This window comes from Apteryx mantelli, chromosome 27, assembly GCF_036417845.1.
Source record: "Apteryx mantelli isolate bAptMan1 chromosome 27, bAptMan1.hap1, whole genome shotgun sequence".
NCBI classification, from domain to species: Eukaryota; Metazoa; Chordata; class Aves; order Apterygiformes; family Apterygidae; genus Apteryx; species Apteryx mantelli.
In genome coordinates, this window is record NC_090004.1 from 2,471,594 (window position 1) to 2,484,851 (window position 13,258).

General features: G+C 42.9%; 1 protein-coding gene across 10 annotated transcripts in view; it reads left to right on the top strand.

The window, feature by feature from the left end:
* The window catches only part of PUM1 (pumilio RNA binding family member 1), a 76,981-nt gene that overhangs the window by 12,856 nt on the left and 50,867 nt on the right, over window positions 1-13,258 (top strand). For all 10 annotated transcript variants that reach the window (XM_067311597.1, XM_067311599.1, XM_067311603.1 and 7 more), the window contains one exon: window positions 7,744-7,812. In XM_067311597.1, coding sequence (XP_067167698.1) covers window positions 7,744-7,812 — 69 coding nt within the window. The remainder of the gene's footprint in view (window positions 1-7,743; window positions 7,813-13,258) is intronic.

Here is a 13,258-nt window from a genome sequence, read left to right on the forward strand (position 1 = left end):
ATCTTGACAAGTGTAACAGTAACACTATTTTCTACATTACTCTGTAGGAGTAGAAAAGCGGAATAAATGGTAAGTCTCATCAGAAGAAGATGTTATTTCTGCAGCTTCAAAACGTGTGCTGAAGCGACTGTAAGGTTAAACAGGACTTCACCGCGATTGATGCGTTGCTGCCATTTGACTCTAGTGAGGCCAGAGGTTCACCGGGGGTTGCAGCCCTGATGAGCCATCCACCTTTTTGGCTCAGATCTTGTAAGCTGTCTACGTGTGTTAACCCATCAAGCTTGTGCAAGAGCTTACGGTTGTTGGAGGGCTCCCTCCAGGCTCCCCGAGAGTATAACCAGCTCAGCGGAGCGAAGAACGAACGTTTCCCTTGGATTTGCGATCCCAGAGCCCTGCTCTTGTCTTCTGATGGAAGATGATTCTGGGTGAAGCACTCAGAAGTTCCTTCCATAGAATCTGTGGGATACAGTGGAGTTTGCTTGCTTGGCCAGCAGGTCTGAAGACTACAGTCGACCCTGTAATTTACTGTAGATCAAAGAAATTTTGAAAGCAGCCATTTACGTGTTCCAGCTGAACTGAATCCTGTCTTTGCAGTGCCCATCCTACCTCAGTTTTTTAGATAATGGTGTCCTGGGGATTTTGCCTCCTAGTCAGAAATAGTGGGGAAGAGGGGTATTGGGAAAGTAAACACTGTAATTTAAGGGAGGGGAGTATAGGGGAATAGATAGATCCTGGCAGAAGAAAGTGGTAGGGAAGGAGAAAGGGAGCCTTTGAAATAGGTCCAGAGGGGTTACATGGGAAGCAACTTTTGGGAAAGGGGAATGGAGAAACTGAAGTGTTGAGGCCTGCAGAAGCAGCCTTCTGGTTAACTGTGGTTACCCTGTTTAACATAACCGCCTTAATAGCAAAAGATAGGTTAAACACTCCGCAGTCGTTATTAATAAGTGCAGATATTTGATCTGTTTAACGTTGTCCTGCATCAAGAAAACCTCATGCAAAGCCTCAAGCTTCATGGCATGCTTGTAGAGACAATTCTGTTAGATGATCAGCTCGAATAGTCTGGGTATTTTTCAGGGAGAAAGCTTCCATCTCCCCAACGGAATTTCTGGGGGGTTTTTTTGCCTATAGTTTTGTTATTGTTTAATTCAACCTCGCCTCCCTCTTATTAGGAAGCATCACTTGCATGAGGAGGGGAAGAAAAATTCCATAGAGTTTGCTGTGACTCTCCATTGTGATTAAGGGTGAAATTTAGACTTTGATGGTTTTGCTGCTTGTCCGTCTAGATGAATCGTAAGTTCTAGGTAAATGAGGTTTCTTTAATATATAAGGCCAGCGTACAATCCCCTGAGTTACCTGAGGATCATGAAATGAGATACAGTATTACACTTTGAATTTATAAGTAAAGGTCATATTAAGATTCTGTAGCACCCATATTTGCTTAATATAAGCTGCAGTGTTAACACTGACTGGTTATTGACATTAATATTTACTTAAAATTACAATTCGGGTACTTAGCTAGCAGTTACCAGTTTTGAAAAAAAAAACCTTGAATTATTCCGAGATACAAAATCTGGTATTGGGAATACAAAAAGTAAATATCCTGTTGCTTTCGTGTTAATTTGGTATGTCCTTCAACCTCTTGTTTAGTAATCATAAAAGCAGTTCAGCGCCCCATATCCTGGTCATTTGAGTGTAGAAATGCTCTTGACAAGTGCCGTTTAGCCCCGTGGGCTTCGTTTTTTGCTAGGTTAAAATTTAACCGCAGTTTTTAAGCACCCAGCAGTGCAGTGTGTCCGTATCGGTTGCTTCGTTTTGGGGTGCATTTATATTGCCTTTTTTTTCTGTGGGCATGCTGGTATTCAGATTGTTTTTGCAGGTTTACTTGCTGTGCCTTTCCTGGGTTTCTAGCATTGTGGACTTCTGACGTGTTTTGGGATCGCTTGTTTGAATCATAACGAGAGAGGTTTCATCCTGCTCTCTTGAACCTTCTGTAAGTTGTACCCTCCGTGCTCCTCCTCCGTCACTTGTGTTTTTTCTCCCAATGAAGTTTGGGGTAATTGCCTGAATTAGCTTTGCTGTTCCATCAGATACATCTTCCAGAATTTTAAATACTAGCTCTAAGACAGCTGTGACAGAGTGTGTTTCTGGGAGCCCTCGGAGACGGGGAAGAGTCATTTGTCTGTGTTTGTGGTGCTGTGGTTAAGCAGAAGGTCAGCACCAATTGGCGGAGCGTAGGTGATCTTTAGCTGGGATTGCTGCTTTCTTGTTTTTTACCCCCAAAACCCCACCATGCGTGATTGACCTGTGTAAGATGTCTACCTGACACAAATGAGCTGCATGGGGGTCGGAAAATCCACAGCGAATACAATTAATGTCGAAGGTTGCCGAGCAGCTCTTTTGCCACACAGGAGGGTGAGTTTTGAAAGCGGCCGTTGACCTAGAGATAAATTGGCTGGCGTCGTCCAAATCTGCGGTAGGTAATAGTCAAAAGTGTTCTGTGTTGTGTCTCGTCCTCTCTGAAGTAGGATGTAGCTATATACTCTGTTGAACCTTGGAAAGGCCTGGATTTCTCTGCAGCATGGATGAGGCCAAGGGTTTTTATTCAGGAGACTGAATCAAAGTTCCTTGCTTTATGGTGTGTTCTTAAAGCAAAGGTGGGAATTGGTTAACAGGGCTTCTGAGAGACTGAACCGACTTGAGCCTGTGCAAGGCGAAGCAACCCGGTGGTGGTTCTGTTTCAGTTTCTTAGCGTTGCTTGGGGTCAGCGTGCTGGGCAAGTAGGTTTTGGGGTATGTGCTTTCACTGTGGAGGCAGGAAGCTGCTTATGAGTCAGTGAAGTGGCTTTAAGCTGAAGTGTGTTACAGTGACATATATTTGTACATTCTGGCATGTAGACATTACTCTTTTTGAATGTAATACTCATTAAGTTTGAGATTTGCCTAATTCCTGAGTGCATATACGGAGTCATGGGAAGGCGAGGAACGTTCTTGTGCAATGAAATTGCCTTGTAATTCTCTTTTGGTAGCAGTATTATTGATGTACAGAGCTGATGGGCCTTTATTTTGGGGAGTGGGCTTCAAAGAGGAGCTTGCTGGGTTTTCTACATTATCCAAAAGGAAGAGTATTTTGTAGAAGAAGGTAGGAAGAGCTGTTCTGTGTAACGTGTAAGGATATGCACTTTGCTTTGCATTTAATTCTGCAGAGTTGGAGGATCTGGACAAGGCTGAAATGGAGGTGCAGCTGAGGAGTGCTGCTGGCTCAGAGCAGAAGTCAGTTTTTGTCAAATCACTTATTAAGCAATTTGACTACAGCTGCCCTGTCTTCGTATGATTCCTAGTGTTTCTCAAGATCACCCCTTCCTCCGAGGAACCAGGTTATCATGTGCTATCCAGATGTCAGGGCATCGCTTCCTTGTGTAGCCAGTTTGTCTTGGCATTGCCTTCTGGATTTCTTTCAGAATTCTGGTTCAGCGGTGAACCAGATTTTATGGTAATCAAACCTCATCCACATTAGTGCTCATCCGTGGATAAGTTCTTTTTCCTTTGTGGAGCTCCTTGTTTGTAGTGTTGACCATGGTGGATCTGCTTCATGAATCCTTATTTGTTCCAGGGCAATGACAGTTAACAGGAATAGATTCCAATGAAGTGGAAGGCTATTGATACATTTGTTTAATCACCACGTCAGAATATTATCTGCCTTTTGGAACACTAAGGTGTGTAAAAAGATAGGCCTTTGGTTTTAAATTCTGCTGTCCCTTTGAAAGGGAAATGAAGGAACCCTGTGATATTTGTGCACATCATCACCTAAGAAGATGAAGGTGAAGAGGTATTGCTATTTAGTATTGTGAAAGGGGGGAACTGAGAAGAAACCCTTTTGAGTACAGTCTTTTGAAAAGGGAATAATAAACTAGTCTGTACTGCAAACATAGATAAAATGGTGAGTGGAGATAAAGGAGCTATGTGACTGAGAGGAAAGGCCTCAAAATTGGTGATATCTAGAGTCTGAGCATACAGTGCCCAAAAGTCAGGCGCAAAGACTTGATTCAGAAAATATTCTTGTCTGTATTTTTGTCTGGATTTATGAAAGGGGATGAGTGGGAGTAAGACTTGGATATCTCTAATGAATTATTTGTTTTGTTACCTGACCTGTGATAGCAGGTAGAGGAGTAGGTGCATTGTTTTTTGCTTTTGACAGTGACTGGGGCAAAGCATATTTGGGAAGGAGATGTAGGCAGCCCGTTTCCACTGTGTATCATTTAACAAGGGAAGCTAGGGTGGTCATTTGCAATCTAAAAATGTTTGAAGAAATGCTTCCTTCAGGTCCTTTAAGAGGAGAGAAAATAAGTGCTCAATTAGGTATACAACTAAGCCAGGTATAAAACAGCTGGAGTGCACTTAGCTGTTATATTTATGCTGCTTTTTGGCCTTTACCACTCTTCTTATCTAGGTCTCTGCGCCGACTCTGGAGTAATAAACTATCGGGGCGTTATTTGCTTGAAGACAAATGTGCTTCTTGACTTTGCAAATGGATAAATGTCCAACACCGAAGGGAGCCACATACGCTTACTGGACAGTAGCACTTAAATGGAACCCGAATTGCTAAATCGTTGTGGTTTCTGGTGGAAGTTCACAAGCTTGCGCTGAAGGCTTTGGCAGTATTGGAGATAATGGCGTTGTTAATAGTTACACCAGTTCTCCTCTCTCCACTAATAAGTCGGGCCAGCATGGGAGCTTGGCTTCACACCTGGATGTAAATCAGATATTTGCACTGCTGTAAGTGGTTTAAGTAAATGATAACATGTTTTTCTACTCCAGACAAACCCTTGAACAAGATATCTGGGCAAATGTGCTTGCATCTCATGTCAACAAATAAAATACGTGTTTTCTAGCATTTAAAAAAAGAATTATGTTCGTAGAGTAAGGATGACCTTGAAATGTACCTAAGTATCAAAAAAGGGGGTGGGTGAGATTGAGGAGAGGAATGGCGTTCTTATTTAGAAACTGTCTACGTGTTCTGAACTGTATTTTCCTCAAGGATGTTTGTGCAACTGAAGATAGAAGGGGGGTTTGGATTGGCAACATGTAATTGCTAGGGTTAGGATCTGACCAAAACAAAACAAAGACTTTTAATAGTCTCATGATTTATGCTAGAAATGTAATGATTGTCTCTTTCTTACAGCTTTGTTTTGAGGCTCCCACAGCACAACATCCCCCTTTGGGAGTAGATTTGTTTGGATCAAGTTGGGGGGAAAAAGGAACTAAGTCGCCTCTGCTTCTCCACTACAACATTGTACACCCTGGATCAAGGCCCTTGTGGCTGCATCTCTGGGTTGCTGGGACATTGCTTTGGTAGTAATGGGAATGAACATCACCTGCTGAACCTCTTTGTTCAGCCTCTCTGTTCCTCAGATGTTTCATTTAAATAATAATTTGCTACTGTTCGGCTTGCGTGGCTTAGAACGGCTGGGTGTCGTAGCGCCTTCCACGAGCTCGGCTTAAAATGCTTCACAGAAGCGCTCGGTCTTGTTAACCTCTAACTCAGCTGGGAGGACTGGGACCCATGGGCTATGTTAGCTGGCAGATCAGCGAAGAAGTTGACAGCAGAGCAGAGTCTTTGTCGTTGTCCTGTGCTGTAGCTGCTGCGAAGTGCTCTTCTGGCTTTGCTGTGCGTCATCTTCACCGCTGTGATATGGGCCACAGCAGAAGGCGACAGGAGGGAGGGCAAAACTGTCAATAATTTTGAGCTGAGGTTTGGTAATAAGAGGATGCCTTCCTTAAACTGTGGTGCCCTGTGACTAACTGTTTGACCATTGAGGATTTGCATATTCCATAAATACACGATATTATTAAATTATATAGTATGTATCATTAATGCACCTTTGCACAGTTGTGTTGTCGCAGAACAGTAGAAGCATTTAGGTTGGAGGGGACTTCTGGAGGTCATCTATGGTGCTTTCTTTATATTCTTGGATGAGGTGCATTGAATCTTGTCTTTAAATAGAAATAAAGCATAATCATAAAGTCTTGGCTCAGTTCTGCTGGAAATAGTGGCAGGAGTATCACAAGCTGGGGTGAGGTTTAAGGTCAGCGAACATGCTATAACTGCTCGGAGCACTGGTCATTCGCAAGAGGGTGCACAAGCATCCAAACCATCAGCATCGTTATTGCCTTTTTGTGATAGAAAGCATCCAGATCATCTGCTGTAGTCTTCCGTGGTGACGTGACTAAACATTGTGTTTATTAGTCTTCAGCATCCTAAAAACAGCCCGTGTGAGGGAATGCAGTGAATAGGATGAGTGGATTACTCATAAATGTCATGTAAACTATTACGGCTGGTCTAGAAGAGACGGGTTTCAGATCTGGCGGGTTGCTCAGGGTTTACTAAACCTGGGGTGGGAGGCTGTAGTATTGCTTATGTGCCGTCCTAAGTGTTTGTGGCTGTTGTCATAAGCACCACTTAAATACAGGTGTATTATCTGAAGAGGGCAATAATTTAGTTTGAATCATAGCGTTATGGTGGTACTTCGTGCTTTGTCTTCAAGTCTGTAGGTTTTTTTTCTCTGCTCCTACACGTGTGCTTAGGGTCTATAGGGAATTGCCTGGGTAAGATTTGGGAATGAAAATCAGAAAGCCTGTTCTTTTGCATTTTCGACATGATTTCTTTAGCTAACAATTTTAAATTGCTGCTTTTTTTTTTTAATTTTAATTGAATCTGCTTTCATCAAATCATGATCCAAAGCAGAAGCAGAAAATTACATAATTGCTCGAGTAAACATATAGCTGCAGAAATGACCTCGGTAACATGTTAATGGAAAGATTGGTTGTTCCATGGCAAAGAAGTGCATTCGTGTAAGTGCTTAACCGGTAAAACTCCTCTTAGGGAAAATAAGTATGGATCCATTTTTGCAATTGTATCATTACAGGTTTCTCACTTGAAGTGGTTCCCCAACTTTTTGTTGGCATTTTGTCTTTTTTTCCTTCCCCCTGCCTTTACTTTGATAGCTTTCTGCACGTATGGCTTCTCTGGCATGCCGTGTCCTCTCATCTTCCCCCAAATCCATGTACTGCAACCCCCAGCAAACCTGGACCTGAAGCCCCGGTAGCTGTACTGTTTTGCACCCTGATGATACCTTTTGTGCCTTTGAGTTGCCAGCTTGAGACTCCGGGTATAGCAGCTAAAATTGGCAACTGAATTTAAGACGTTGTTTGCTCTCTTTCTCTTTGTCCCTTGCCCCTGGCTTCAAATGACTTTTTTTTTTTTTTTCCTTTTCATTTAATTTGCTTTTTGTTCCCACCATTGTCTCTCTTCCAGTTTCTCTTTCATGTCAGTGTAAGCTAAATATAAATCTGTTTTATACAAGAGTTATTTGACTTGGCCTGAAAGGAAATGATCCTGACTTATTGCTTATGTATTGACTCCTTCATCACCTGAAATTAATACAGCTCAACGTGAAATATGAATCTTTGCAATAAACTTAGCGAAGGAAGTTGCATCAGACTGTGTGGCTTAAATAACTGCTTATTTTGCCTTTTTTTGCGCATGTATAAAAATTAACACGGCGTAAGTTTTAGCTTCTGGGAGTCTTAAAGGTAAGTCGCGTCGTGGAGCCCCATTGCCTTGTTGTATGCTGTGATTTAGAATATAGCTCTCTGTTTGTATCAGAAAAATTGGTATAAACTGTGATTATCTTAAAAAGAAATGCAAGCCACTGATGATGTATTTTTCTCACCCATTTATAAATAGGTGCGTTCTATGGATGAACTGAATCATGATTTTCAAGCGCTTGCTCTGGAAGGAAGGGCTATGGGCGAGGTAAGAGAATGACCTATGGGGGGGGAAAAAAATGTGTGTTTTGGGGGGAGGAGGGAAGAGGGTTTTCTTTTTTTTTTTAGCCTGGTAGAGTGGTTTTGACCTCGAACATTCTCCATTATGACTGTGAGGTGTGTGTGTGTGCGTGTGTGTGTGTGTGAACAAAATAAAAACCTGTCAGGCTGGAATCCGTCTTAGTGGGAGGAACAGCTAAGCCCTCCACCTGTTCTATCAGCAAACAGTAAAATGGTGGCTGTAAAAGAACAGTTAGAAATACATCCTGTGACAAGTGTTACCATACTTGTAGCCTGTTTATTTTGGGATACGGTGACCTGAGACTCCGTAATACTGTGGGTTTAGTTGTGTGCCATTTTCTGCTGCCCGGTTTTGACTCCTGGCCGCCACTGGGCTGTTGTCATAAAGCGCAGAACTATGTTTAATGTTTAAATTAGCTCAGCACCCTCACCTAGGGCTGCAGAAGCCTTAAGTGTGTCTGGACAGGTCAAAGACTGAGCGGAAGGAGTTGTGCAGTAACAAGTTCTCTAGTTCTTACTGGTTTTCTATAATGTTGGAGTTATTTTAATCACCCAGTGAAGTAAGAAAGCAGCAGATTAGGGGAAGATGACTGTTGCTTTAAATTGCAAAGAGGAAGTTATCTAGATAACTTGACTATTTAGGGCATCTTGGAAGAACAGCAAGTCAATTTGTTTGACTGCAGAAGGTACCTGAAAGCTGGGTGTAAATGCTTCTTTTCTTTGCCTCGTTTCCTTTTCATTTAGCCAGTCCCATATTCTATTTAGCCTGAATATAGAAGAATAGAGATGAGAAAAACTTGTGTTGTAGAAGGATATTAAAGTGCGGCAGGTCAGCCGCTAGTTCGATGCACGTCTGTTGTTTTGGAGAGGCTTCCTGTCTGTGTTGCTGTCTGTCAAGTTCAGAGCAGTTTATATTCTCCATCTTTAGTCTGTCTTATCTTTGTTGTGGAGCTTATGAATCAGGTTTAAAAAAAAAAAAAAATCTCTAGAACACTTCAGAAATGATCAGTTTGGAGAAAATGTAAAACCAGGATTAATGTGTGGGGTGATTCGCATGTGGGTGCCCTCTTTCAGGTGAAAATCTCATGGAGTTCATTGAGCCTTGCAGTGTCTCTCTCCCCTCCCTCCCTCCTTCCTTCTCTGCAAGGCCGTAATACCAAGTTGCAGTTTAATTTGATGGTAGTTGATAGGAAAATCTCTACTTTTCTAGGTTACATTAACGTACATTGAGAGTATTGACTTAAGAGTAAAAGAAAATGATTTTCAAAGGAGAAAGCATGACATTAAAAATCTGTCTGAAGCTGCTAAAAACCGGCTGATGTGCCTCCATGTGATATGAAACATGTCAGAGGACTGATGGGGGTGTGAATGTTCTTTGAATATATATATATATATATATATATATATATATATATATATGTATGTATATGTATATATATGTATGTATGTATTCTTCAACGTATCACTTGGGTAAGATGTTTGTTTTCAGGCATAAAGTATACAGGCTCCCTGAGACAGTTAAGAGTAAGTACAGCACTCTATTTAATGTGACATTAGCTTATGTTAATTTAAATGCCTAAAGGCATCCCTAAATATATTGATATTTACCAGCTCTTTGTTTACTTAGTGATTTACTTATTTATTTTTGGAGGATGTGAGGTTTACTTCGCTGAAATTTCCAAATGACGACCTATCTTTTATTTACTTATTTTAATCTTGCAACCGTGATGTAGGAATCTTGGAGATGCATCCTTTTGTCATTGTGCTCGTCCGCATATTGGAGCAAGCATGTTTTTCCAGGAGAGATGATGCTCCATCCTTTTCTTTGTCTAAGCTAAGACAATATTTGTTGTTTCTCTTGCCTTTTTTTTTTCTTTTCCTCAGTCACCATGGAATTTCCTTTTATTATCCACTGAGTTTTCTGTGCTAGATATCTCTGCATTTCCTGAGATGCTTCAATATCCTTGGTAAAACGTGCATCTGGCTGGGCCAACTAAAAGAGCTGTGTAAACGGAGATCAATGCAGGATACGTGTATTGGCTTTCAAGACTATGCTTTTTTTAACCAAAGACTCCGGCGTTGTGCAGCATGTCCTATCTCTTTGTTGCTTAGACATTATTGTAGTAAAGCATTGATGTGTTTTAGATTTTTTTTCTGTTGGATATGAAGGAGAACTCATCCTGAAAAGAATTTTAAGTCTGACGTAGGAGAAGAGGAAATTTGGTTTGAGTTTCTTGGGTTTTTTTTGTTTTGTTTTGTTTTGTTTTAAACTCTTGAGCCTTACCTGCAGGAAGTGTTAATAATCTCAAACATTGAGTTGTTATGAAAAACCCTGGAGGAGAAGGATGAGAAGTGTGTTTATTTCTTACGTTTGGGAAAGCAAAGAATTTAGCGTATCTTTTTATCTTGCATTTTTTTGTAGGGTCTTTTCCTCGGTGAGCAATATTACAGAATCACACAGAATGGTTGAGGTTGGAAGGGACCTCTGGAGATCATCTAGTCCAACCCCCCTGCTCAAGCAGGGTCACCTACAGCACGTTGCACAGGATTGCGTCCAGGCGGGTTTTGAGTATCTCCAGAGAAGGAGACTCCACAACCTCTCTGGGCAACCTCTTCCAGTGCTCTGTCACCCTCACAGTGAAGAAGTTTTTCCTCATGTTCAGATGGAATTGTCTGTGTTTCAGTTTGTGCCCATTGCCTCGTGTCCTCTCGCTCGGCACCGCTGAAAAGAGTCTGGTCCCATCCTCTTGACACCCTCCCTTCAGATACTTGTACACATTGATAAGATCTCCTCTCAGCCTTCTCTTCTCCAGGCTAAACAGGCCCAGCTCTCTCAGCCTTTCCTCATAAGAGAGATGTTCCAGTCCCCTAATCATCTTTGTAGCCCTTCGCTGGACTTGCTCCAGTAGTGCCACATCCGTCTTGTCCTGGGGAGCCCAGAACTGGATGCAGTACTCCAGATGTGACCTCACCAGGGCTGAGGAGAGGGGCAGGATCACCTCCCTCAACCTGCTGGCAACACTCTTCCTGATGCACCCCAGGATACCATTGGCCTTCTTGGCCACAAGGGCACATTGCTGCCTCATGCTTAACTTGGTGTCCACCAGCACTCCCAGGTCCTTCTCCACAGAGCTGCTTTCCAGCAGGTCAACCCCCAACCTGTACTGCTGCATGGGGTTATTCCTCCCCAGGTGCAGGACCCTGCACTTGCCTTTGTTGAACTTCATGACGTTCCTCTCCGCCCACCTCTCCAGCCTGTCCAGGTCTCTCTGAATGGCAGCACAGCCCTCCGGTGTATCGGCCACTCCTCCCAGTTTTGTATCGTCAGCAAACTTGCTGAGGGTGCACTCTGTGCCTTCATCCAGGTCATTGATGAAGAAGTTGAACAAGACTGGACCCAGTCCTGACCCCTGGGGGACACCGCTAGCTACAGGCCTCCAACTAGACTCTGTGCCACTGATCACAACTCTCTGAGCTCTGCCATTCAGCCAGTTCTCAATCCACCTCACTGTCCACTCATCTAACCCACACTTCCTGAGCTTGTCTGTGAGGATTGTGGGAGACAGTGTCATCCTAATTGTGGCAGTTTAAGGAGTTTGTGCATCTGAAGACATCAGAGCTTACTTTTAAAGGGGGCTTGTCAAGCAATTTAATGTCTTATCTGAATTTTGACAGCAGGATAGATAATAACTTTTGATTCATGTTGAGCAGGTAGCCTAATCTGAGGAAATGAAGAATAGTTTCAAAACCCACCGCTTTCATCTGCATTATGGTCCTTTCAGTCTTTAAAATCCCATCCTCCCCCCTACTGCAGCCAACCTTGTGCCCCCCTAAATTTCTCTATGAATCCAAGTGCAAGACTTTCATAAGTATGAGACAGAAAAGAAAAGCAGCAGAGTAGCCTTTTGCCCTGTTCTAAAATGGAGAAGATTTGGAACATCGTAGTGGACGTGGTCATTAGCACTGAAAGTAGCCTTCTAAAAGGCTCATCTGTTCTTCCCCCTTTTCAGCGCTTTGTCCAGTTTATTTTAGTTGCAATAAAGGAAAAACATCGTGAAGCCTTACTTAAAAACCGCCTAAGTGTAACGAAATCTTCACTACTTCTGTATCAAACTTCCCTTCTCACCAGATGTTGAACTGGAAAGTCACGAAGAAAGATGATGAGTAGCAGCTAGTAAAGGAAGAAGAAAAACTGCAGAGAATGACCATAGATCAGAGTATGCGCCCATGCTTGTTGTGTTGTGGTCTGAGGTCTTTGATCACACAACAGTGATACTTATCTGAGACTTAACATGAGCTATGTAAGTTATTTTTCATCTCAGTTCTTCAAGACAGTGGAGGTAGATACCTGCTTTTCTTCACTTGGATCCCTCTTATCTGGAGCTTTGAAGTGTTAAGTGTTCATGCAGCATCTTTTTGGTCTACTGGCCAGTGCAGAGAGACCGTAAGGTATTACTTGTCTTTGTCATCAGTGTCCTACAGGCACTTTGAACTGCTGCGACGTTCGTGATTTGGTAGTAGGTTACGCTATGAGATAAACCTGTATCTAGAATAAAAGAGCAGCTGGGTGAGTCGCTAGCTGCAGCTTAATCCAAGGAGGGTGGGGGGAGCATGGGATCAGAAGAACATTAGGTGACTGGTGGGTTCATAACTTCAAAAAAGCTGGACCGAAAACTTTGAAGTATGAATATCTAGGATAACAGTGACTCTCCTCCTACTCTTGAGAAGACAGGCTAGTAATAAATATTTTCCATTTTCATCTGACAGGCGTTTAATTATTGTGCTCTGCGCCGCCGTCCGCCAGGTTTGAGTGCTGGCGTTTAGTGTATCTCGCTTCAGGCAAACGAAGTAATTGCTACAACTGCCGCGGTTCGTTGTAGCAGATCTCTTAAACAGCAGTGGCCAAAGTGATATAACGGTCCACCGTGTCCCTGCGTATGTCCTCCTGATGCGATTGGTTGGGTCCTAGATAAGATCCTGCTTCTCCAGCAACCAGCGTGTTTTTGTGTGTTTTATTTCTTTCCCCTTAAGCAGAGTGGTTGTCAAAGTGTGCCTGGGCATTCTTTTATCTGGTTTAAAAATCAAAAATAAGACAAAAACAACCCAAAAAGCATGACTTTCCTTTCCCCGCTAACGATGACTTTAGCGCATTCGCACAGACGAATGATTCATCGGCAGCTGGGCTGGGGAGCATTGAAAGATTTGAATGATGTCCCTGTCTAGTTTCCTTTCTTTAGGTAGCTAGCGCTAGCGGCCGCGGGAGCGCTGGGGTAGTGTTTGTGAAGGACGACGGCCATCTGTGCCTGGGGGCAAGCGACTGAGCGAGAATCCAAGGAGGAACATGCAGGCCGGCGCCGGCTGCTGCGGAAAGGCAGCTCGAGTCTATGGGTTCAATGAAACGCTCTTAAACTACC